The sequence below is a fragment of the Cydia fagiglandana genome, chromosome 3 (assembly GCF_963556715.1).
Source record: "Cydia fagiglandana chromosome 3, ilCydFagi1.1, whole genome shotgun sequence".
In the NCBI taxonomy this organism is placed as follows: domain Eukaryota; kingdom Metazoa; phylum Arthropoda; class Insecta; order Lepidoptera; family Tortricidae; genus Cydia; species Cydia fagiglandana.
In genome coordinates, this window is record NC_085934.1 from 17,576,073 (window position 1) to 17,599,765 (window position 23,693).

The 23,693-nt window shown below is 41.9% G+C and overlaps 1 protein-coding gene across 1 annotated transcript in view; it reads left to right on the forward strand.

Annotated features, from left to right (window-relative positions):
• LOC134680300 (cell adhesion molecule Dscam2) overlaps positions 1–19,395 on the forward strand; it is a 212,826-nt gene extending 193,431 nt beyond the window's left edge. The window contains exons 25-39 of the mRNA XM_063539410.1: positions 294–446; positions 1,795–1,924; positions 2,025–2,203; positions 2,811–2,990; positions 5,698–5,886; positions 6,698–6,886; positions 7,271–7,416; positions 8,002–8,143; positions 10,069–10,219; positions 12,314–12,465; positions 15,568–15,711; positions 16,239–16,385; positions 16,914–16,980; positions 17,920–17,994; positions 18,546–19,395. Coding sequence (XP_063395480.1) covers positions 294–446; positions 1,795–1,924; positions 2,025–2,203; positions 2,811–2,990; positions 5,698–5,886; positions 6,698–6,886; positions 7,271–7,416; positions 8,002–8,143; positions 10,069–10,219; positions 12,314–12,465; positions 15,568–15,711; positions 16,239–16,385; positions 16,914–16,980; positions 17,920–17,994; positions 18,546–18,597 — 2,096 coding nt within the window. The 3' untranslated portion in view covers positions 18,598–19,395. The remainder of the gene's footprint in view (positions 1–293; positions 447–1,794; positions 1,925–2,024; positions 2,204–2,810; positions 2,991–5,697; positions 5,887–6,697; positions 6,887–7,270; positions 7,417–8,001; positions 8,144–10,068; positions 10,220–12,313; positions 12,466–15,567; positions 15,712–16,238; positions 16,386–16,913; positions 16,981–17,919; positions 17,995–18,545) is intronic.
• Positions 19,396–23,693: the final 4,298 nt, after the last annotated feature.

Genomic DNA, 23,693 nt, shown 5'->3' on the forward strand with positions numbered 1-23,693 from the left:
CTTTGAGCAGTCAATGCCAACAGCTTCAAGCGGTCGCCGTTGGGTGATCTGCAGTTTCAATACAAAATCGTCATTCGCAATACACGAACCGCTCAAGCAGTTGCAACTACTTCGGGCGGTTGGCTGCGCGGTGAAATTTCATCATGCGGTCAAGCTGCAAAAGCAGTCCGTGTATTTGATCACTGGGTTACTGCTCGAGCAGTCCGTGTATGGCGGCTCTAACTCGGACTTATTCTAATTTTCCTTAGATTCGCGATTTCATGCAAATTAATCATTTCTTTTCGTACATTTAGCTGACGTGGGTGAAATCAAGCGAGTAACAACGACCGATACGTACTTGCACACGCTACGCAAGTACACCAACTACTCTGTGCAAGTGCTTGCGTTCACCAACGCGGGCGATGGCAAGCGGAGCCCTCCAGTGTACTGCATGACTGAAGAAGACGGTAAGTTTAATGGGTACACATTTAGGAAGTGAAATCAAGTGACTATTGACAACCTATACGTACTTGCATATGCTATACGCAAGAAATACCAGCAAGTAGTCCATAGCCACCTTCGAGCAACACCGGCTTCCGACACGTCGGAAGGGAGGTGCCCAAGCGATATCTCACCGTACAAATCTTTCTGCCATTTTTCGCGCGGGGAAGGTGCACACAGTCGCACTTCTCACACACTTACATACAAAATCCAATCATAGGCCCTACCGCGAACCACGTTCGACGTGTTGCCTCTCTATGGCACTTGTAAATTCATACGTAAGTGTGACAGGGAGGCAACACGTCGAACGTGGTTCGCGGTAGGCCCTCTGTAATGACGACACAAATACAGAGAAAATGACACACGTCAAAGACAAATCTTGCAAACCTCGTTCTCTTTTTGTGTACGGACGAGTGACTAGTGTCACAACACGCACACTAACACATTTTCGTTGAAGTATGTCATTGTATTCTGAGAGATGAGAAGTCGGATTTGTCGCTCGACCGATCCGCAATTTGTACTGAGCGAGCAAAATCGATAAATCCAACAAATACTTGTGACTAAAATATAATCATTGTATTTAAATGTAATTAAACGTATGATATGTAAAAAAAAATTACATGTGGAATATAACACTTTCTTTTTGTAAATTTGATGTCCCTGACCTCTTTTTATAGCAAAAAACCGAGCAAACAGGCATTTTTGTGCAGCACTGTTCACGCGCGCGTCTGGACTCGGTCTAGTGAAAAATCCAAGTGCAACTAGTTTTATTACCCGCGGTATATTAGATTGACGCGCTAATCTTGTACCTCGGCAGAGGGGAAATAGTGCGAATGCCGCCTCCCTTCCGTGTTGGAAGCCGGTGTTGCTCGAAGATAGCCACAATCTATAGATATAAAAAATCAATAGATAATATTTAGATATATAATTAGTTATCAGAACCTCGCTAATCCAGACCCCCTGTAAATCCACTGTTTGCGTCGAGTTTTTTTGGATAACCGCGGACAGTGGATTTTAAGGGATCTAGATTAGCAAGGCCCTACTTTATCCCATAAAGAATGAAACCGCCATCTTGTTTTTCGTTTAAGAATAGGGTCGGACCTAGAAAAGTAAAAACTTATATGAAATTATGACGTATAAATAACACTTGCACTGCGTGGGCTATCAAATCCACTGCAGCCTTTTCTTGGACTGACTCTAGTGACACTCGGTTCGGGGAAATTCTGGCACGTTCCCGTCCTTAGAAAAGAAGTAGGCAAATATCCTCAAACAGACACTAATGTGTAATACATGTCATTTGGTATCGTTTTTCAGTTCCATCAGCCCCTCAAAAAATCAAAGCGCTGGCCTACTCCAGCGATTCCGTCCTCGTGAGCTGGCTCCCGCCACTTCACCCTAACGGGATCATCTCTCACTACACTGTGTACTACAGGGAAGCAGGCCGGTAAGATATCTACAAAATAAGCCTACAAAGCTACACCTAGATATTTACATTCCCTGACATTTTTCTTCAGCAAACTTGAAACCAAGTGTCACATTTTCAGGTTAGGCAAACACCAAAGCTACACGGTAACCGTGGACAAGATGAAGTCGGAGCTGGAGCTGATGTTCCCCGTCCGGAACTTGCAGGAGAGTCAGCTGTACGAGTTCTGGGTGTCCGCCACAACGGGCTCAGGAGAGGGGGAGAGTACGCTCGTGGTGGGGCAAGGCCCGAACGCTAGAAGTAAGCATGAAGGCTGATTTAGATGGCGCGGCGCGTGAATTCGCATTCGATTTTAGTTACATTGCGGACTGTTTGTTACGTCCAATTCAACCGACCGATCAAAAACCGCAATGTAATGAAACACTCATGCAAGTTCTGGCATCACCTAAATAGGGCTTAAGGACTCACTTGTACGATGCGAGAACTCGCATGTGAGTTTCATTGCATTGCGGTTTTTGAATCGGTTATCGGTCGGTTGAATTGGACGTAACCAACAGACCGCAATGTAACTAAAATCGTATGCCCGTTCGCGTGCCGTCTAAATCAGCCCTTACGTTTAATTGTATCGACAAAGTTTTTTTCCAGTCATTTTTAAATTGCGTAGTTTAAATCAAACCAAATCAATAGATAACGGGTGCAAGAAAACTTTTTGGGCTATTATCACGTCATCAACTCCTATACCTACGCGCATGGCGTGATTTGACGGTACCTAAAGGTTCTAATGATCTCCGGTTCGAAGCTGTAACATATCCGTTAAACAGAGCACCGGCTATGTTTCCTGTGCCTAATAACCCACGAATAAGTTTATATTAATTTATTGATCCGGAGTGATAAGTATCGTTTTCAGTTCCAGCACGCATAGCATCGTTCGGCGGCGTGGTGGTGGTGGGCGCGGGGCGCGCGGCGCTGCTGGCGTGCTCGTGCGTGGGGCTGCCGGCGCCGCGCTCGCGCTGGACGCACCGCCAGGCGCCCGTCACGCACCACGCCTTCTACCAGGTCACGCCGCGCGGACACTTGCACATCAGAGGTACCTATAGTTCGTTTTTTTTAGCATTAGAAAGAACTCCACAGAAGCAAGCGTGCAGTTTTTATCAGGCTCTTTAATTGTTAATAATTATTGAATTATCTAATGAAGCATGGTCAATACATATAATTTACTTCAAATTATTACCGCTAATAGTGCCGGATTTGGAACCACAAGCTTACTTCTGCGAAGTTCTTTCTAATGCTAAAAAAAACGGACTGTACCTATATACTAATAACAGGGAAACGCACTAGGTCTTAAGTAAACGATTTATTCTTGGACTGAATATATACGACAATGCTGAGACCGACGCTACTGTCCTTTTCGCGGGAATCCATCTTGACAGAGTGGGTGGAACATACGCTGTCAGTTAGGGCACGTTCAAAATCCCGCTAACAATACCTAGCTCAACCAAGTTTTAAACAAGCAGATATATACCTACGTTTGCGAGCGATATTACAAATTTTATATTAAAGGAAAAAAATATTTACGCTTCCAGCAGGACTTGAACCCGCAACCTCCGCAATCCGTGCGTTGCTCTTAACCAATTGAGCTACGGAAGCCTACCAGAAACACGCGAAAGTTTTTCCAAAATATTGGATATTCGATATTAAACTTTCGTGAGACATATTTTAAATTGTGTACTGTATTGTGTATATTGGATATTTTTTAATATTTATAAAATTTGAAATACCTGCAGTTGCCTCCAGAAACTCGCGAACTAAATTGACATGAGTTTGACAAATAAAATGATACCAGGAATAGCAAAGAAAAAATAGTCAGAGGTATATGTCGATAAAATGATATTGATAAGTAAGATGCACTTACTACCCATGTGATAGTTATACGAGTAAAGGGGTCACAAACGATTTCGATTTGTATGAATGTGACGAGAAAAGTGCTTGATTCGATTGTAACATTGTGACGTTACCAATCAAATCAGGAGGTGCGGATGTGAAACTGACAAATTTCAATGTTAAGACGAAACCGGAGCTGAGTTTTAAATATTTTAGGTAAAAATACTCATCTCGCTAACGGAAGCGGCTCCTAAAACTAGTGCGATAAGGACAAGGCGAAAAATCCTGCGTAAAAATCTCAGAAATCGAAGTTTCGTACTCGACTGTTTAGTGTTTACTCCTCCAAAACTTAACCAATTAAATGATTATGATATTATCTGTGCCGGACCGTTTTGCTTTTTTGGCTAATTGATAACAGTTTTGAATACTACGCGTCTCATTGCGGCATAGTCAATGAGGCCATTTTGGCCATTTTTGAAAGGCTCTAGCGCCTTAAAAAACAAAAATATCAAAAAAAGCATAACGGTCCGACACATATATTGACAATATTAATCGGTGTTGAAAAAATCATTACTCTAGCATCAAAACCCACGGAGGAAACAGTCGAGTACGTTTGTATGGAGATATGACCACTCCTGTTGTCTCTTAATATGCAGGTTTGAGGGCAAGTTGTTTATATCAAGAGCTCGCGGTTGTGGCCATAAATCTAAAATTGGTGTTTTAATTTTATACAATGTGACCGGTAGATGAGATTGATCGATAATTAAAGTTAGACCAAGAAAAGTCTGCAGCGATTTTGATAGCCCACGCAATGCAACTGTTATTTAATACGTCGTAATTTCATAGAATTTTGACGTTTAAAATAATACTTGCACTGCGTGGGCTATTAAATTCGCTGCAGACTTTTTTTGGTCTGACTGTATTTAAATTCTAAGGCAAGAGCTGGATCTGAGTTGCCGCAAATCGTGCTCAATGGCGTGCAATAGGAGAGGCCTATGTCCAGCAGTGGACGAGAGTAGGCTGATGATGATGATGATGATGATGATGTATTTAAATTCTGACCTAATTGTCAACTTGAATGTCCAGTTTAGGGACTGGTCTTCTTTACAATCGAAGCAATAGGGATCACCGAGACGATTTAATTTTTACGTCCACACCACACAAAATAAATGAGAAATCTTACGAGTATCTTATTTCCCCGTCTGGGTCGGCCTTATTTGTATTTTGAGCCAAAATCACTGTTTCTATGTTATCACCCACAACTTGTTACTCTAGCTGCAAGTTTTCCTAACAAATAAAATAAAATAAATATAATAAAATATTTATTTAATTACCTACAATATGTTTATCCAATATCCTTTTGTCTATTATTATTAAATTGCACAATTTTCTAAATACCAAGTAAGATTTGTAAAATAATTTAAATTACTTAAAGATACATTTTAACTGACCGCGCAACAGTAGCGCCGCTAGCGGTGAATTCTCGCGTTATTCTCTAATTCAAACTTTTTTGAAAATATCGATATGAACAGCACTGGCCAAACTGTGGTATCATTTGTGCACATTGACCTGTCAATTTAGTTCGCGAGATTCTGGAGGCAACCTTAGCTCAGCCTTCTACAAAAAACCTTCATAGAACACTACTAGGAGAATCGCTAAGAAGATGACTTGAACGCATAAATAAAATGAAGAATAAATAAATGACGCTTAGCCCGATTTCGATCATTGATTGACCCGCCGCATTCTGCTCTCGAACCTCGCGTGGAGACTGTAGTTCTCTACTTTCTTGTAATATCTACTAAGACCTTCGGCAACGCAGACGACATTGCCTATACAACAAGAGAAGCACTATTACAAGAATGCCGACCACCTAAAAAACTTCGAACCAAAACTATTTCTTGTATTTTTTGCAGAAGTAAACGAGCAATCATCTGGCAACTTCACGTGCACGGCCAGCAACACGCTGGGGGAGGACGCCATCACGTACAGCGTGATCGCGGTGCTGGCGCCGGCCGCGCCCGCCCTCACCCTGCAGTACACTACGGCGTCCAGCGCACGGTTACATTGGCTGCCGCCGGCTGACGGTGGATCGCCGCTGTTAGGTAAATATATATGTAGTGATATACAGTCGGCCAGCAACACGCTGGGAGATGACGCCATCACGTACAGCGTGATCGCGGTGCTGGCGCCGGCCGCGCCCGCCCTCACCCTGCAGTACACTACGGCGTCCAGCGCACGGTTACATTGGCTGCCGCCGGCTGACGGTGGATCGCCGCTATTAGATGAATATGCAGTGATATACAGTCGGCCAGCAACACGCTGGGAGAGGACGCCACCACGTACAGCGTGATCGCGGTGCTGGCGCCGGCCGCGCCCGCCCTCACCCTGCAGTACACTACGGCGTCCAGCGCACGGTTACATTGGCTGCCGCCGGCTGACGGTGGATCGCCGCTATTAGATGAATATGCAGTGATATACAGTCGGCCAGCAACACGCTGGGAGAGGACGCCACCACGTACAGCGTGATCGCGGTGCTGGCGCCGGCCGCGCCCGCCCTCACCCTGCAGTACACTACGGCGTCCAGCGCACGGTTACATTGGCTGCCGCCGGCTGACGGGGGATCACCTCACTTAGGTAAATATAGGGTTATAGACACTCGGAAAATAAATGTTTCTCTTTTTCTTTCTTTTTTTCGAGCCTTGTTTCTGGTCGTGTCTTGCATTAGCAACAACCGCGCCCGAAGCAGTGTCGTAACTCTCAAAAATCAAAATTGACGTTTTTTGTTAGTTATGTTCTTAACTTTAGGGAATATAAAAGGAATCTAATCATTGTATGACCTTAATTTAAGAATGACCTTATGATTTATCTATTATTAGCTTATCAAAATAAAAACGAAGTACTCTGTTATTCTAGGCTACATTCTCCAATACAAGCAAGCTGCCGACACCGATTGGCACACCGTGGAGTTGTCTCCCGAGGTCACATCGTACACCATGGACATGCTGAAATGCGGCTCCACGTACAACGCCAGGATACAGGCGCGGAACAAGGTCTCCATAGGACCACCCTGTGAAGTGCTGACTGCGACAACCAGAGGCGGAAGTGAGTACTTGCAATGTTTAGCAATAAAACCTTTTTTTCTTTAATACAGGTTTTACACACATGTGCGATCAATCAACACCAGTAAAAGTCTATAGTTACACAGCTCATGCTTATGCAACAGCGTCTGTACTAAACAAATGCCGCTCGCTATCTCTGTGACTTCCATAAGCATTGGATCATTATAAACAGTCGGTAGTTGCATTTTTTTACAAGCATAAGTATATTACATACTGAAAATTATCCGGATCGCATTGAAACACATTCACAAAACGAAAATGTCAGACAAGAACTTACTTGTTACTTTTGAGACTCTGTTTAGACCAAGTAACTGTCTGCCTCTATAACGCGCTTAATTTGTCTAACTTATCTTGCACTTTTTTAAAGGGCCTAAGCCACCAAAGCCGGAGGACCATGTCTACATGAACTCCACTGCAATAAAGATAAACTTCTACGCGTGGCGAGACGGCGGCTGTCCCATACTGGGCTTCCGAGTGTCGTACCGGAGGGCGGACACTGAGCATTGGATCAAGGTAATTGATAATGAACAAGTGTATGCTTACCTACCAGTTACAGCCTGGCAAAAAACAGTAGAAATTAAAAAGTGACAATACTGTAGTGTCGTCTCTTTCCAAATCAATTTATATAAGAGAACGGGACGGCACTTACAGTATTGTCACTTTTTAATTTTTACTCTTTTTTGCCAGGCTGTACCTACTAACTACGCGGACTCAGTGTCCCAAAGATAAATTGACCTTCGACACTAGAGATTGACATTCTTCCCTATATATCCCAGGATATCCCAGATGTGGTCAGATCTTAGAAAATTTTGCCACCCTTAGTTGGGAGCCACTTCGGAGCCCTTCATATTCTTATGTCTCTTATTCTTCCAAGTGACAAGCCATTTTGACTAATATAAATGCTCCACTGTATAAATCCTTACCTTTTCTCGCTGCCGTCACCAAATTTTACATGGTTTTTAATGTCAGGTTTTGAAGGTGAGCCTGGAAGCCAGAGATTCCAAAGCATGAAAACCCTAAGTTAAACTGTAGAATCAACACGTGACAATAAATCCTTGTGATTTAAGTATTTACATAAAAAAATACGTATTATTTCAGGTGGGCGACAGCCTGAGCTCGGCTAGCCACGTCATAGGTGACCTGACGCCGGGGACCTGGTACGAACTGGCCATAGAAGGCGTCAACGATGCTGGCACCGAGCGAGTCACGCTTTTGGCAGACACACACACGCTAGCAGGAGGTACCTATTACTTATACTATTAAGTTAAGAAATAGTATGAGATTGGAAGGCTACTACCAAAAACCGGGCAAGTGCGAGTCGGACTCGCGCACGAAGGGTTCCGTACCATAATGCAAAAAAAGGCAAAAAAAAAGCAAAAAAAGGCAAAAAAAAACGGTCACCCATCCAAGGACTGACCCCGCCCGACGTTTGCTTAACTTCGATCAAAAATCACGTTTGTTGTATGGGAGCCCCACTTAAATCTTTGTTTTATTCTGTTTTTAGTATTTGTTGTTATAGCGGCAACAGAAATACATCTGTGAAAATTTCAACTGTCTAGCTATCACGGTTCGTGAGATACAGCCTGGTGACAGACGGACGGACGGACGGACGGACAGCAGAGTCTTAGTAATAGGGTCCCGTTTTACCCTTTGGGTACGGAGCCCTAAAAAGGTGAATTCCGGATTTAGAGATAGTGCGCACAACAAATGCAAGTTTTGCAAAAAGTAAGTAACACTTTATTGTACAGAAGAGAGGAATACAGTTAGATCAGATAGAACTTAAATATAGTACAAGCGCGAACTTATCCCTAGTTAAGAGGGATCTCTTCCAGTTCTGTTAACCAAAAGCACATAGTCTACAGCAAACATCTCGTGAGTGTTCACGAGATGAGCAAGATTTGGATGCACTTCAAAGAAATACTAGTGCCCTGGACTCTCGATATAAATCGTGAAAGATGCTGGTGCCTTTACTGTCCAATTTCTTTGTCCAATGTGTATTTTATCTCAGATTTTGCTTAATGAAAGAGTGAGCCGCAATGTCATTGGACCAAGTTATTGGACGGATGGAATACCACCCTAACAAACCACCCTGACGCACACACAGGCGTTAACAGGAGCAAAAAGAATACATAGTATAGAGCGGTCCTGTCATAGTAAATGTTTTAGTCACTGTAAATTTACTGCCATCTATCGACACACGACACGACTATAACTCAAAATAAACACGTATAAAATTATCAAAAAATTTATACATGTGTATGGATAAATGATTTTATTATTTTTATATCATTTTGACCCATGTTCATTCACTGATATCTCTGTGTTGAAATTGTTAAATATGAAACGGTGTCGTCACGCCATCTAGCCGAGCATAGGCTAAAGGTGTGTGCGCCATCTATCCGAGAATGACTATTTCTTGATTTCCGAGGCACGTTTTTTTCTTAAGACTTTATTCATCTTATACGAAGTTACATATGTCTTTGACAGGAGGTATGATTATAATTCTGCTACAATCCTCCCTTCAATCAATCCTTCTATAGTATAAACAACATTATTTGCGGTATTTGACACATTATGACTGACGTATATAGAGATGTAACTAACGCAAATCGATTGTCACAGCAAGCGATTACGATTGGATGGCACGTAGACTGAGGTATCGAATTGTGACGTATAATGAATTTTTATTTGAGATTTAAATAAAGCTAGAATTATATGGTTTTCCCGCAAGCTAAATGCATTTAATACACCGACCGAGTAGGTCGCACCCACTGTCAAAATTGAAACTAACTGGGGATCTATTTTAAAGTTTATATATGTTATTTCTGTGTCAAATTTGTTGTCTGTTAAGTGACGATAAATATATCCATATTTACAGTTAATTATCCACCTTTTCCTTATTTTTATTAAAAGAAAAATGAAAAATTTATATCGATTTATTTAGACGACTACCGATTCATGACGGTGGTGTCCGGCCAACCCTAAAATTAAAAAAAAAGACGTAGAACGTAAACGTTCGCAGTGCAGTTGTTTTCCTTTGTGATTTCGATGTGCAAGACATTTTACGTAGTATTGCTGTTGTGAGTGACAGACGTCAAATACCGCAAATAATGTTGTTTACACTATAATCAATCAATCGTTTCAATCATTCCTTGACACTTCCAGGTCGCATACCTCCAACAAAACCGATGTCCCCCCTATCGGGTGGAGACCGCCGCACGTCACTACGTACAGTGGTACTGTCTTGCATAGCGAGCGCCGTTGTCATCGTGGTCACCGTCGCGGCCATCATCTGCGTAGTGCAGGGCAAGCGCAAGTGAGTGAAGCGTTGGTATAGCCAACTTGACAATAGGGGGTATTACTGCAATGTTCTGCCGCCAGAGTGCAGCACTAAGCTAGCTAGTAAACCATAGAGTAGGTAACTTATACATACTGTACCTTAAACTGTTTTTTGACAAATTTTCACCGACAATAAAATATGACATTGATGGATCAAGGCGGTTTGTTAGCAACCTACCAGGAAACGCAAAAATCGAAATTTAGTTATCTGTAAGAATATGCAAGAGTGATAGAGAGGTTAGATAACGAAATTTCCCTTTAGTACCGATTGGTAACTAAAAATTGGTAACCAGCTTCGAAAAGGGAAAGAAATATGAATTCGTAACTGGCTTGAAATTGGGACTTTTCCATTACCAATTTGTAACCGCGTTTAGTAACCGGCTTCGAAACGGGAAAAATAAATCCCGGTTTGTAAGTGGTTACAAAATATGGGACTTTTGAATTACCGATTCATAGCCACGGTTGGTAACCAGCTTCCATACGGGAAAAAATATCCCGCGTTGTAACTGGTTACAAAATGGGACTTTTGAAGTGGTTCATTAGGTTGTATTAAGGGTGAAAAGTAGAGATGGGGCAGTAAAGGCAGCTTGCTGTCACTCGAATATGGTCTTGGGAAGCCATCTCTAACTGTTTAAGTGGTGGCATTTGGCATTCAAAGATTTTTGATAAAATGTACAGTCAGCTAGAAATTATCATTAAAACTTAAAATAAACGTATGCAATGACAATAGGTCTGAAGTGCTTTCGTATGTACCTACACCGTTTTAGCCTAGATTTGGTAGAATAAACTCCGATCAGTAACTCTGGCCCAATACGTAACCGGCTACAAACAGGTAATTTTGGATTCCCATTTTGTAGCCGGTCACAAAATTTAGTTACCAAATGGTACCACTCTGGCCTAATTCGTAACCGGCTACAAACAGGTAATTTTGGATTCCCATTTTGTAGCTAGTTACCAAATTTAGTTACCAAGCGGTACCACGCTGGCCCGATACGTAACCGGCTACAAACTGGGAATCTTGATTCCCATTCTGTAGCTGGTTACGAAATTTTGGTTACCAAACGGTACTAAAGGGAAATTTCGATTTTCTTGTTTCGCGGTTTTAGCCCCAGATTGTGATGGATAGTGGTAGTGGCGCCCCCTATGCAGAGATTTGGGGTGCGAAACTCCTAACTTCGGTCAAACTCGGCTCCGCTCGGCTCAGCATTGCTCCGAGCAATTATTAGGGTTGGCACCACTTGACTTCCTTTAGCGTGCACGACCACAGATAAGACAATCACTTGATTTTTGACAACCCTAAATAGCCGAAAGGGATAGTGCCATATATTAGAAAGGGACAGCATGATTCGACCCTGAACCGCTGTCAAACTTCGGTTTTGTAGGAAGTTTCCTTTCTGTACGGTAGTACTATTATTCTGTGATTCTGCTTCAAGCTTCAAGTGGTTCAGTAAGTAACGACGGCACCTAGCGTCAATGTTTACTTGGTGAACCAGCAATATACGGTGAATAAAACTGTCATTGTGAGGTGACAATTGTCAGCGCGGTTAGCTGATGTGTAGACTCCATCTGTATATAAAATTTCAGTTATAAAATTGAATTAACCAAATCAATGTCGCTACTTATTGTTTAAGAGCCCATCAACGTGCACACTAGCGCCACTGCAAAATAATCATGATTATTTAAATTTAACGACAGGTATTTAAAAAAGGAAGCCGCTACGTACTGTATTGTGTATTTAAGTACCTTTTGAATACATCAAACTAGTTTTTATGTTGCTACAACATGCATGACATACAAATGCATACTTGGTCTCCCGCGGTACAGGCCTAGCCTAGTGCGGGGACCCCTGGAAATTCGGTACTATATTTACCATGCTATGCACCCACCCGATGTCACAACAATTTACTTATGTACTGTACTGCCTGTTTTGTGCGCAATAAACTTATTTTTATTTTATTATACAGATTATTTAGCTGTGGCGCTAGTGTGCACGTGAATGGGCTCTTAAATCACAAATTACTATAATCAAGTCGATGAAGAAAGTGAACATTTTTAAACAAAACACTTTCAGATTCTTCTGTATATCCAGTGACCACTACATGCGCGACGACCGCAAGCTGAGCGAGAGCAACGAAGCGGAGAGAGAGAAGCTGAGAGAGGGACAGAAGCTATACTCCTCCTCGTCTATCAACGGAAATGAGAAGTCCAATGACGACTCCTCTGGTAAGCATGCTTCTGTATATCCAGTGACCACTACATGCGCGACGACCGCAAGCTGAGCGAGAGCAACGAAGCGGAGAGAGAGAAGCTGAGAGAGGGACAGAAGCTATACTCCTCCTCGTCTATCAACGGAAATGAGAAGTCCAATGACGACTCCTCTGGTAAGCATGCTTCTGTATATCCAGTGACCACTACATGCGCGACGACCGCAAGCTGAGCGAGAGCAACGAAGCGGAGAGAGAGAAGCTGAGAGAGGGACAGAAGCTATACTCCTCCTCGTCTATCAACGGAAATGAGAAGTCCAATGACGACTCCTCTGGTAAGCATGCTTCTGTATATCCAGTGACCACTACATGCGCGACGACCGCAAGCTGAGCGAGAGCAACGAAGCGGAGAGAGAGAAGCTGAGAGAGGGACAGAAGCTATACTCCTCCTCGTCTATCAACGGAAATGAGAAGTCTAATGACGACTCCTCTGGTAAGCATGCTTCTGTATATCCAGTGACTACTACATGCGCGACGACCGCAAGCTGAGCGAGAGCAACGAAGCGGAGGAAGAGAAGCTGAGAGAGGGACAGAAGCTATACTCCTCCTCGTCTATCAACGGAAATGAGAAGTCCAATGACGACTCCTCTGGTAAGCATGCTTCTGTATATCCAGTGACCACTACATGCGCGACGACCGCAAGCTGAGCGAGAGCAACGAAGCGGAGAGAGAGAAGCTGAGAGAGGGACAGAAGCTATACTCCTCGTCTATCAACGGAAATGAGAAGTCTAATGACGACTCCTCTGGTAAGCATGCTTCTGTATATCCAGTGACCACTACATGCGCGACGACCGCAAGCTGAGCGAGAGCAACGAAGCGGAGAGAGAGAAGCTGAGAGAGGGACAGAAGCTATACTCCTCCTCGTCTATCAACGGAAATGAGAAGTCTAATGACGACTCCTCTGGTAAGCATGCTTCTGTATATCCAGTGACTACTACATGCGCGACGACCGCAAGCTGAGCGAGAGCAACGAAGCGGAGGAAGAGAAGCTGAGAGAGGGACAGAAGCTATACTCCTCCTCGTCTATCAACGGAAATGAGAAGTCCAATGACGACTCCTCTGGTAAGCATGCTTCTGTATATCCAGTGACCACTACATGCGCGACGACCGCAAGCTGAGCGAGAGCAACGAAGCGGAGAGAGAGAAGCTGAGAGAGGGACAGAAGCTATACTCCTCGTCTATCAACGGAAATGAGAAGTCTAATGACGACTCCTCTGGTAAGCATGCTTCTGTATATCCAGTGACTACTACATGCGCGACGACCGCAAGCTGAGCGAGAGCAACGAAGCGGAGAGAGAGAAGCTGAGAGAGGGACAGAAGCTATACTCCTCCTCGTCTATCAACGGAAATGAGAAGTCCAATGACGACTCCTCTGGTAAGCATGCTTCTGTATATCCAGTGACCACTACATGCGCGACGACCGCAAGCTGAGCGAGAGCAACGAAGCGGAGAGAGAGAAGCTGAGAGAGGGACAGAAGCTATACTCCTCGTCTATCAACGGAAATGAGAAGTCTAATGACGACTCCTCTGGTAAGCATGCTTCTGTATATCCAGTGACTACTACATGCGCGACGACCGCAAGCTGAGCGAGAGCAACGAAGCGGAGAGAGAGAAGCTGAGAGAGGGACAGAAGCTATACTCCTCCTCGTCTATCAACGGAAATGAGAAGTCCAATGACGACTCCTCTGGTAAGCATGCTTCTGTATATCCAGTGACCACTACATGCGCGACGACCGCAAGCTGAGCGAGAGCAACGAAGCGGAGAGAGAGAAGCTGAGAGAGGGACAGAAGCTATACTCCTCGTCTATCAACGGAAATGAGAAGTCTAATGACGACTCCTCTGGTAAGCATGCTTCTGTATATCCAGTGACCACTACATGCGCGACGACCGCAAGCTGAGCGAGAGCAACGAAGCGGAGAGAGAGAAGCTGAGAGAGGGACAGAAGCTATACTCCTCCTCGTCTATCAACGGAAATGAGAAGTCTAATGACGACTCCTCTGGTAAGCATGCTTCTGTATATCCAGTGACTACTACATGCGCGACGACCGCAAGCTGAGCGAGAGCAACGAAGCGGAGGAAGAGAAGCTGAGAGAGGGACAGAAGCTATACTCCTCCTCGTCTATCAACGGAAATGAGAAGTCCAATGACGACTCCTCTGGTAAGCATGCTTCTGTATATCCAGTGACCACTACATGCGCGACGACCGCAAGCTGAGCGAGAGCAACGAAGCGGAGAGAGAGAAGCTGAGAGAGGGACAGAAGCTATACTCCTCGTCTATCAACGGAAATGAGAAGTCTAATGACGACTCCTCTGGTAAGCATGCTTCTGTATATCCAGTGACCACTACATGCGCGACGACCGCAAGCTGAGCGAGAGCAACGAAGCGGAGAGAGAGAAGCTGAGAGAGGGACAGAAGCTATACTCCTCCTCGTCTATCAACGGAAATGAGAAGTCCAATGACGACTCCTCTGGTAAGCATGCTTCTGTGTATCCAGTGACTACTATACATGCTTTTTATATTTATATGCGTTTTATTAAATAGAAATTGTATTTAACAAGCGTTGTCTGTATGTAAAATCACGCTCAATAGGTATTTGACTGTATTTAAAATAAATTATTTCACGCCATCATGAAATAACCGCTGCTGCTGATTTACATGAGTGTGAGTGTTTGGTTCATTAACGTATATCTCAGGACTGGCCTTACGGGCAGTAAGAAAGGAGCATGAATGGGGCAGTACAACGGTGTGACATCGCTGCAACGCGATTGGTTGATGAGTTCGCACCACGCGCGCGATTGGCCGCAACTAGTAGCGTTAAGGTGACAGTCCATTTCCAACGACAGCTGCTGCACTACGAGTACTGTTGAATTTACTATGGAAATTGACAATGACAGCGACGCGTTCAGTGCCGGTAGTGCAGCAGCGGTTAGAAATGGAATGTTACCATTAGACTGCGCGATTGGCTCGAATTCGTGAGTGACACCGCTAAACTAGTATCATTTTTAGTGCCCGTAAGGCCCGTCGTGAGATATACGTCAATGGTTTGTTTGGTTTCCCAGCAGAGCTGTACGAGATCAGCCCGTACGCGACGTTCGGCGTGTCGGCGGCGCACTCGCTGCAGTTCCGCACGCTGGCGCGCCGCGACGACGACGCCGCGCCGCCGCACCGCCGCCGCCACCGCACCTGCGAGCACTACCGATACGGTAAACTACACTTACATACTTATATCTCACGATCATTCATTATTTGCGATGTTTCCTGGTAACTCTCATAGCTTTGGGTTAACATAACGAATTTTTTTTTCGACTTATACCTGCATTAGTACCTACTTAATGATAGAAAATTTAACCAGATAATCTACTGCGAACAACAAAAACCAAAATCTTATTACCTGGCTTTCTATCGCTTTAAAATGCAAGAGCGATAGAGAGGAAAATAATGCATCATTGATTTTCGGCATTTGTGGCAAGGCACGATCCTGTTCTAGTTGAGCATATTATGAGCATTAAATAGTCTTAAGTACGGTAGCCATGTCACAATACTGTCATTCTGGTCGAATTTGGTCCCTTCCCTAACTATTGAGTAATGAAAATACAACAATGATCACAAATTAAAATTGATATTCCTCTAATTAATGAATAAAAGTAGAAATCAAAATTACCCCCACACAAATTGGCTGGTAGTCCCCTTCTAACGCTCCACGAGGGTATGAGCCCAGCTTTCTGCGTAGACGAATCGAGCCTGTCTAAATGCTCGACAGTGGAGGCGCGGCACCGCATGCGCGCCGCGTGCGCCGGCGCCGGCGCGCAGGGCTGGCGCGACACGCACACCGACTCCGGCGACGATAGCGACAGCGCCGCCAACACTACTACTAAAGGTAATACGACTCTGGGGTCATGGAAGGCACACTCTCAAACCTCGGAAAAGAAAAGCTCGCTCAACACTGTCGCCGGCTGTCTTGACCGCTCGTGTCCCGGGATTATTTTTTTCTTAGTTTCCTCGTACGCGGTTCCGCGTTCCAGCAAACGGTATAACGCATCCTGGGCGATCCCATGCATGGTATACCGATGTATTAGCGACGAAAGTGCACGCTCTGAGTGTGCGTTTCGTGGTCTAGGAGCTTGACACTGATTTGTTTTTTTAACCAATGTGTGGCGGTCAGCGTGAACGTGAAGCGTGCGTTTACATTAGGTACCCTATCGCAGAAAATTTGTTTAAATTCGAACATAGTATGGTAAACAATTGAATAATTTTACGAACTACACTCTTAATTCGTGGTAGGGTAGCAGGCCGGTAGGCCATAGTAGAATTATTATAGTCAGTACTTGATTTAAAAAAATGCAAAAGTAACTAGCCTTGTATGCGTTCTTGTAAGTGATTTTTATTCCCATGCACTATGGTGTAGGTTCGGGCGGGTCCCCGGGCAGTGTGTACGGCAGCGGGCGGCGCAGCGCGGCGCGCACCACCAGCAGGTAGACTCAGGTACCTCCCCGCCCTCCCACACCCACACCCACACCGCACGCAGAGTGTCGCACCCAGGAGCGCCGAGTCTACCTTACACGGCACTATGCGGCTGCTTCGTTGCAAAGGAGCCCACAGATTATATACCAGTTCGCCGGACGATCAGCCTGTCAGTTAAACGCAAAAGGTGACAGTTCCGAACAACTGACAGGCTGATATCGTCCGGCAAACTGGTAATCTGTGGGCCGCTTAAGAGGTTGTTACATTTATCCGACCCCCGAACACTTTGTGCTAAGAGTGACAGAGAAAATTATTATAGTATTTCACTGTGGCCAGAGAGGATTGAGTTATATATGTATATCTTTGCTGTGGCTCTTAGCAATCAAGTAAATAAATAAATAATATATGTTTTTAAAATATTTTTAAGGATTCTTATAATTTACATATATATCATGTTACAAAAAAAAACTGAGCAGCCGCATTTTTGTAAAATCCTTAAGCCAAATGAAAAAAACTAAGCACGTAATTAAATATACACTAATCAAAAATAAACATAACGAATGTCGAACTAGAAGCACAACGTAGTACCTACCTAATTATACGAACTCAATAACGTAGCGATGCATTTTTGTAAATTTTTCGGTATTTTGCTTCTTGTCTGGTTTAAAAATTGTAGATCAGAAGTAGTGTTAAAAGTAAATAAGACCGACCCCTGCACTGAATGCTCCAGGTAGAGGCACCTTGTATAAAGACTACAGGTAGGTACAGAATTACCAATAAATCTGAGGGACTACCGCGAAAACCGAAATATACAAATTGCGGGGATCTCTCTCTTTTACTTCAGTGAAGGCGTAATTAGAGTGACAAAGAAAAATCCCCGCAATTTACGAACTTCGATTTTCGCGATTGTAGCCCTGTACTCTGTAATGTTTGACGGGATTTGTCCGCAGTGGGGGACCGAACGGGAGCGACGGACATTCCGTCTACGCGCCCGCGCCTGCCGATATATCTTCTCTTATTGACAAGTGAGTACATTTTATATAGGGTCTATGGTAGTAGGTACAGTCAACAGAAAAAGTTGCTAAACGGGTGAGGTGTTCAAAATAGTTAAAGAAGAACTTTATTGTTAAAGGGGTATATACGAGCGTGAGAAAATCATTTTAAACTCATCCCCTAAGGGCCACTTGCACCATCCCGCTAACCCGGCGGGGTTAACTGGTTAAACCGTTAACTCGGTGTCAAATTGTACTGGTAACTCCAGGTTCAACCGGTTAACCCCGGGTTAGTGGGATGGTGCAAGTGGCACTAAAATACTTATGCTGCTAACCAAACTACTTACAAACATCTCCTCGCTCGGCATCACGCTTGTGGAAATATTATACTATATGGAATGTTTTAAAATCAATTTGTCGTCGTGACAAAAAATAAAAACCTGGGTCAAAATTTTGTTCGTCTATCTTAGACGTCTATTTAAAATTATTTATTTGAACAATTCTAGTTCTTGTTATTACATTTTTGTATTTTTTTATAAACTTATCCTCTTACATGCTATACCTACCTATTTATATATTTTCAGATATCAACAAAGAAAAGAACAAGAACGTCGAGAATGCACAATCCACGTTTAACAGTAAAATGACCAATGACTGACAGTGAAAAAAACGACTTTTTATAGCATTTAATGAAGTCTGCGCTGTTTCAAAGCCAAAACTTACTATACATATTAGGATCATTCCCTATTTTTACTAAACACTATGAAATAGTTATAGTTATTTTATCAATCAGCCATCAGAAAAAAATTTAAGAATGTCTGATCTACAAAAAAAATCTAAGAAACCCTTATATTTTTCCTAATTTATGTTATGGTGATGAACAATCCGATCAACTGATTGGTCCGTCCAACATTCAGATGCCGTTCGATTGGAAATACGGAAGTAAGTACCTATTTCGCTCGTCCTATTAACAAAAGCTTCAAATAAGATTGTGGTTTAATTCTGAAAAAGAGACTAATGCAATTGTATGAATAGATATCAACATATGGACGTGTGATGTGCTTTTTTATACATTTCGTACTGTCATTGCCTGGATTTAGATTATTTTGGACGCTAGCCTTAATATACAATAGACATTAAGATTAATTAATTTTGTAATTTTGTTGCTAAGCAAGCGGTCATTTGTAATCTACGATACTTCTAAGGAGTTAATTATTTCAAGTACCTATTAATATTTATAAATTAAATTATTTGTACACATTTAAACTTTCATCCTATTCATAATTCAACTATTTTATACTTAATTATGAGACCACTACAGAATGTAATAAAATGAAGTCCTTAATGTTTAATATAAACTTTTGCCTAATCAGAACGGATAGCATTACCTACGTCCTTTCCATGTCAGTGTTAGCGAAATCTTAACCTTTCATCTGTCTAAGCACTGATCAGTGCGCTCGAATTAAAATCCTTTGTTTAATACAATAGGTTTAAATTCGTTAGCACTGATCAGTGCTTAGACATACCTACGAAGGGTTAATAGTTTTTCAATAATTAAAATACGGTAATGGAGGTACATAATGCAACTATTGTGGACTGATGCAGATGCGAAGTAATTATTATAATAGATAAACTTTGGATATTTAAGAGGTTTTACTATTTTCGCACTCTTAAGCTGAAATTATAGAGTAATCGGTATTATACCGATTATCGTGCGTCTGTTTCTCCATATCCAAGAAGTAAAACGTAATTCTAACCGTTCTGTGTAGTTTCTAAATAATGGGCTAATATAATTGTGATGCGAACTCGCTGCAGCAAATACCCCATAACTGTTAACGTTAATTGTTGCAGCATTTATTCGATACCGTGGTATAAATAACGATGTTATAATATGATAATTTAGCCGCTCTTGTCTTCAAATGTGCGATGGTAGGAATATTTTCTTACTTAAGAGAAAATAATACAAAATATGTGTTTTACAAAAACATACAGAAAAAAAGTGTTTGGCAAAGAACACTAAAAAAAACGTAATAATGGCGTTTTTGAATACGACACTTTAAGTAGAAAGTTTTCCCATCAATGGCATATTGGAAAATCACAGAGTTGACCAGTGGCCTATTTTAGAAAGCTACAAGTTACAATTTACAAGCGGAAGTCGGAAGCGAGACTTCCACAGCGAGGCTTTATAAAATAGGCCACAGAGTGGCGATTAGATTTTTAATCGTTTGTAAGATTGTACAGTTAGAAGTACTTAATGTTTACATAATTAGTTTGCTGATGAAGTAGCAGATACTATCAACAGCTATGTATTAACATATAGAGGTAATTACGATTACGGAAAGCTCACACTTTCTCGCAGCCCCTAAGGAGCAAGGTTTCCAAAGCAAATCGAAAAATGGCTTGCTTACAATTGCTTGCTTGCTTAAAAGCCGCATTACAATTTTCTCACGACCTGATAAATAGGCTGCCGTAGGTACAGCCTATGTTTTTAAAATGCTCAAATCATAAGGGCTGCCGCGAGATTCATACCGAACAGTAAATATTTTGAAAACTAAGGGACAACGCCATCTCTCGAGGTATATCGTATGATACTTAGGCCCCGTGCATGAACTATAGGGGGCAGCATAGGAATCGTCAGATTTTTAAATGTGTCGTTTATGCTTCCGATGTAGCCCACAAGATGGCAGAACCTACTATGCACAAGGAAACGTACCGATGAGAACGGTAGATGGTAGCACTTGTTTTGGCAATGTACATGTGCACATATGTTTCCGATCCAGGCCACAAGATGGCAGCCCCTCCAACGCGCACGGTCCCTATATACCGTCGAAAATCAAAAGAACTCAGATTTAATAATGATAACGTGTTCCTTGTATCATGGTTTATAATAAAGCATCCATTTTGCAATAGAATGTCAACTTTAAGCTTCAATTTTTAGAGTTGACATCTTATTGAAAAATTAATGTGGGTTGACACATTATTGCTTAACAGCATCGTATTATGCTTTATTTATTATGCAATCGAAAAACCGTTGGTAATGTTTGCTACTTTTAAAAGATTCGCGTCATCAAATGTCGCGTAGTAATTTGTGAAATATTTGGCCTCTTTAAAGTTGGCAGACGTTGTTTTGTTGTTTGTAAATGGTAGTTTTTTACGAGATTACATTTACAAGATTAGGCACTTAAGGTTAAAAGGGAAAGGTTCATGATAATATAGTTGATTTCAAACTAATTAGGATTGAATTGCTCTTTCTTATTATTGAAATCTGCTATAAAATGATGATGATATTTTTAATTTATAGCATAGAGTAATATAAATAAAGAAAGAGTGGTAACTCCATACATCAGTTTTCTTACCAAAACGCGCGTTATTTCGTAGTCGACGTCTAGCGCCATGTAGCGGAACTATCAGTACCCCTACTCGATACCAGATGTCACAAGTGTAGCTACTGACGAAAAATGTACTATTAAAACAATTTACAACTAGTATTATAAGCAGAAGGGGTTGAAAAAGACTGCCAGTTAATCCGGTTATAATATTAGCGGAAAATTGTTGAGCATTAGAGTTTTCGTTCGCCGAGACATCTATTGTCAACTAGCAGTACTGATAAATTCCGCTACATGACGCTAGATGTCGACTACGAAATAAGGCGCGTTTTGGTAAGAAAACTGATGTATGGAGTTACCACTCTTTCTTTACTTATTATACTCTATGTTTATAGCTAAATTGTCTGTTTCTTTCTATTTACAAAATAGATAAAAACGGGTGATGTTTGTATATAAATTAACATGCTACCTTTAAAATGTTTTATGTGCATTTGTGACGGGTGTTACAGTAGACGTGGGAGCCAAATTCAGAAACAAAATTTAATACCAATTGAATGCCAATGCAAGATGAAATCAGTTCCACAAATTCATGCTATGTATTTGGCAGCTCCCAACTTGCAATGTCCCACACCACACCTACTAGGGTGGTCCCACACAGTCATGCACGGAGCAAATACGATATGTAAACGTGATTTTTGATACGTTAAGTTCATACGCGGTGCATTTAGTAATTAATGCTTAAATAATCTTTAGCTTACTCAAGCTGATATTGAAGACAACATAAAAATGGTACCTATAACAAATGCACATAAAATGTTTCTATCGAAAGATAAGTTAATTATAAAATGTATAATTGTAACGATAAATTATTGTAAACGGCTGTTCCAAACTGCAAAAGATACATATCATTATAATAGACTGCCAATATTTAAGTGATTCGTAATTCTTTTACTTATTGTTGATTAATATAGTCAAATAGCTATTAATTATACACTATTGTATAAAAATCTTTCTATATACATGTTGTGTAATATTAAAATTAAAAATATAATTAGTACCTATGATGAAAGGAAATAAAGATGTGTGTTGTGGTATATGGTGTTTTATTATTATACAAATACAAAACAAATACAAATAATTTCTAATAATTAATTTTTTTTTGTTTAATATTATGCGCCTCCAAGTATTACTTAAAACAAAAACCGGCCAAGTGCGAGTCGGACTCGGGTTTCCAGGGTTCCGTACATAAGTCCGACTCAAGCTTGACTGCACATCTCTAATAGGTTTATCCTGTCATGTATAGGTAAAGAACTATTCTGTGTATTTTTCAAAATTTTAGACCCTGTAGTTTCGGAGATAAAGGGGGGGGGGGGATGGTCATTTTTTGGCTCTTTTCTTAAATAACTTCGAACCTAGGTATGTAGATTAAAATTATAAAAAAAACATACCCATGTTTGGGTCACTAATTTAAGTGTACCAAAATTCAACTTAATTGGTCTAGTAGTTTCCGAGAAAATAGGCTGTGACAGACGGACAGACAGACGCACGAGTGATCCTATAAGGAGTACAAGGGTTCCGTTTTTTCCTTTTGAGGTACGGAACCCTAAAAGTATAATAATTCGTACCTATTAGGGTTCCGTACCCAAAGGGTAAAACGGGACCCTATTACTAAGACTTCGCTGTCCGTCCGTCCGTCCGTCCGTCCGTCTGTCACCAGGCTGTATCTCACGAACCGTGATAGCTAGACAGGTGAAATTTTCACAGATGATGTATTTCTGTTACCGCTATAACAACAAATACTAAAAACAGAATAAAATAAAGATTTAAATGGGGCTCCCATACAACAAACGTGATTTTTGACCAAAGTTAAGCAACGTCGGGAGGGGTCAGTACTTGGATGGGTGACCGTTTCTTTTTTGCTTTTTTTTGCGTTTTATTTTTTGCATTATGGTACGGAACCCTTCGTGCGCGAGTCCGACTCGCACTTGCCCGGTTTTTATCTCTAGATATTTCTTGAATTTGGCATCGTTTTATACGGGATGGAAATGCTTTAAAGGTAGGCCTAATTTTGCCACGCAATATTCATCAGGGCCCGAGCTCCAGAAACAGTGGGCCTACCGCGAACCACGTTCGACGTGTTGCCTCTCTGTCGCGCTTGTAAATTCTTAAGTAAGTGTGACACGTCGAACGTGGTTCGCGGTAGGCCCTCAGGGAGTTCAGGAAGGAGATGCAGCGATATTTGAGAAAATGTATATTGGTGCTTGGAGATTGTATAGGTGTCTACTGTAATATAGGACTGTTTATAAGACTCCAAGTTTTCGAACATTATACGGGGTTTAGCCATAATGATAATAAATTACTTATCAATAATATACTTTCCGTGTATTTACGACCATCGTCTAAGGT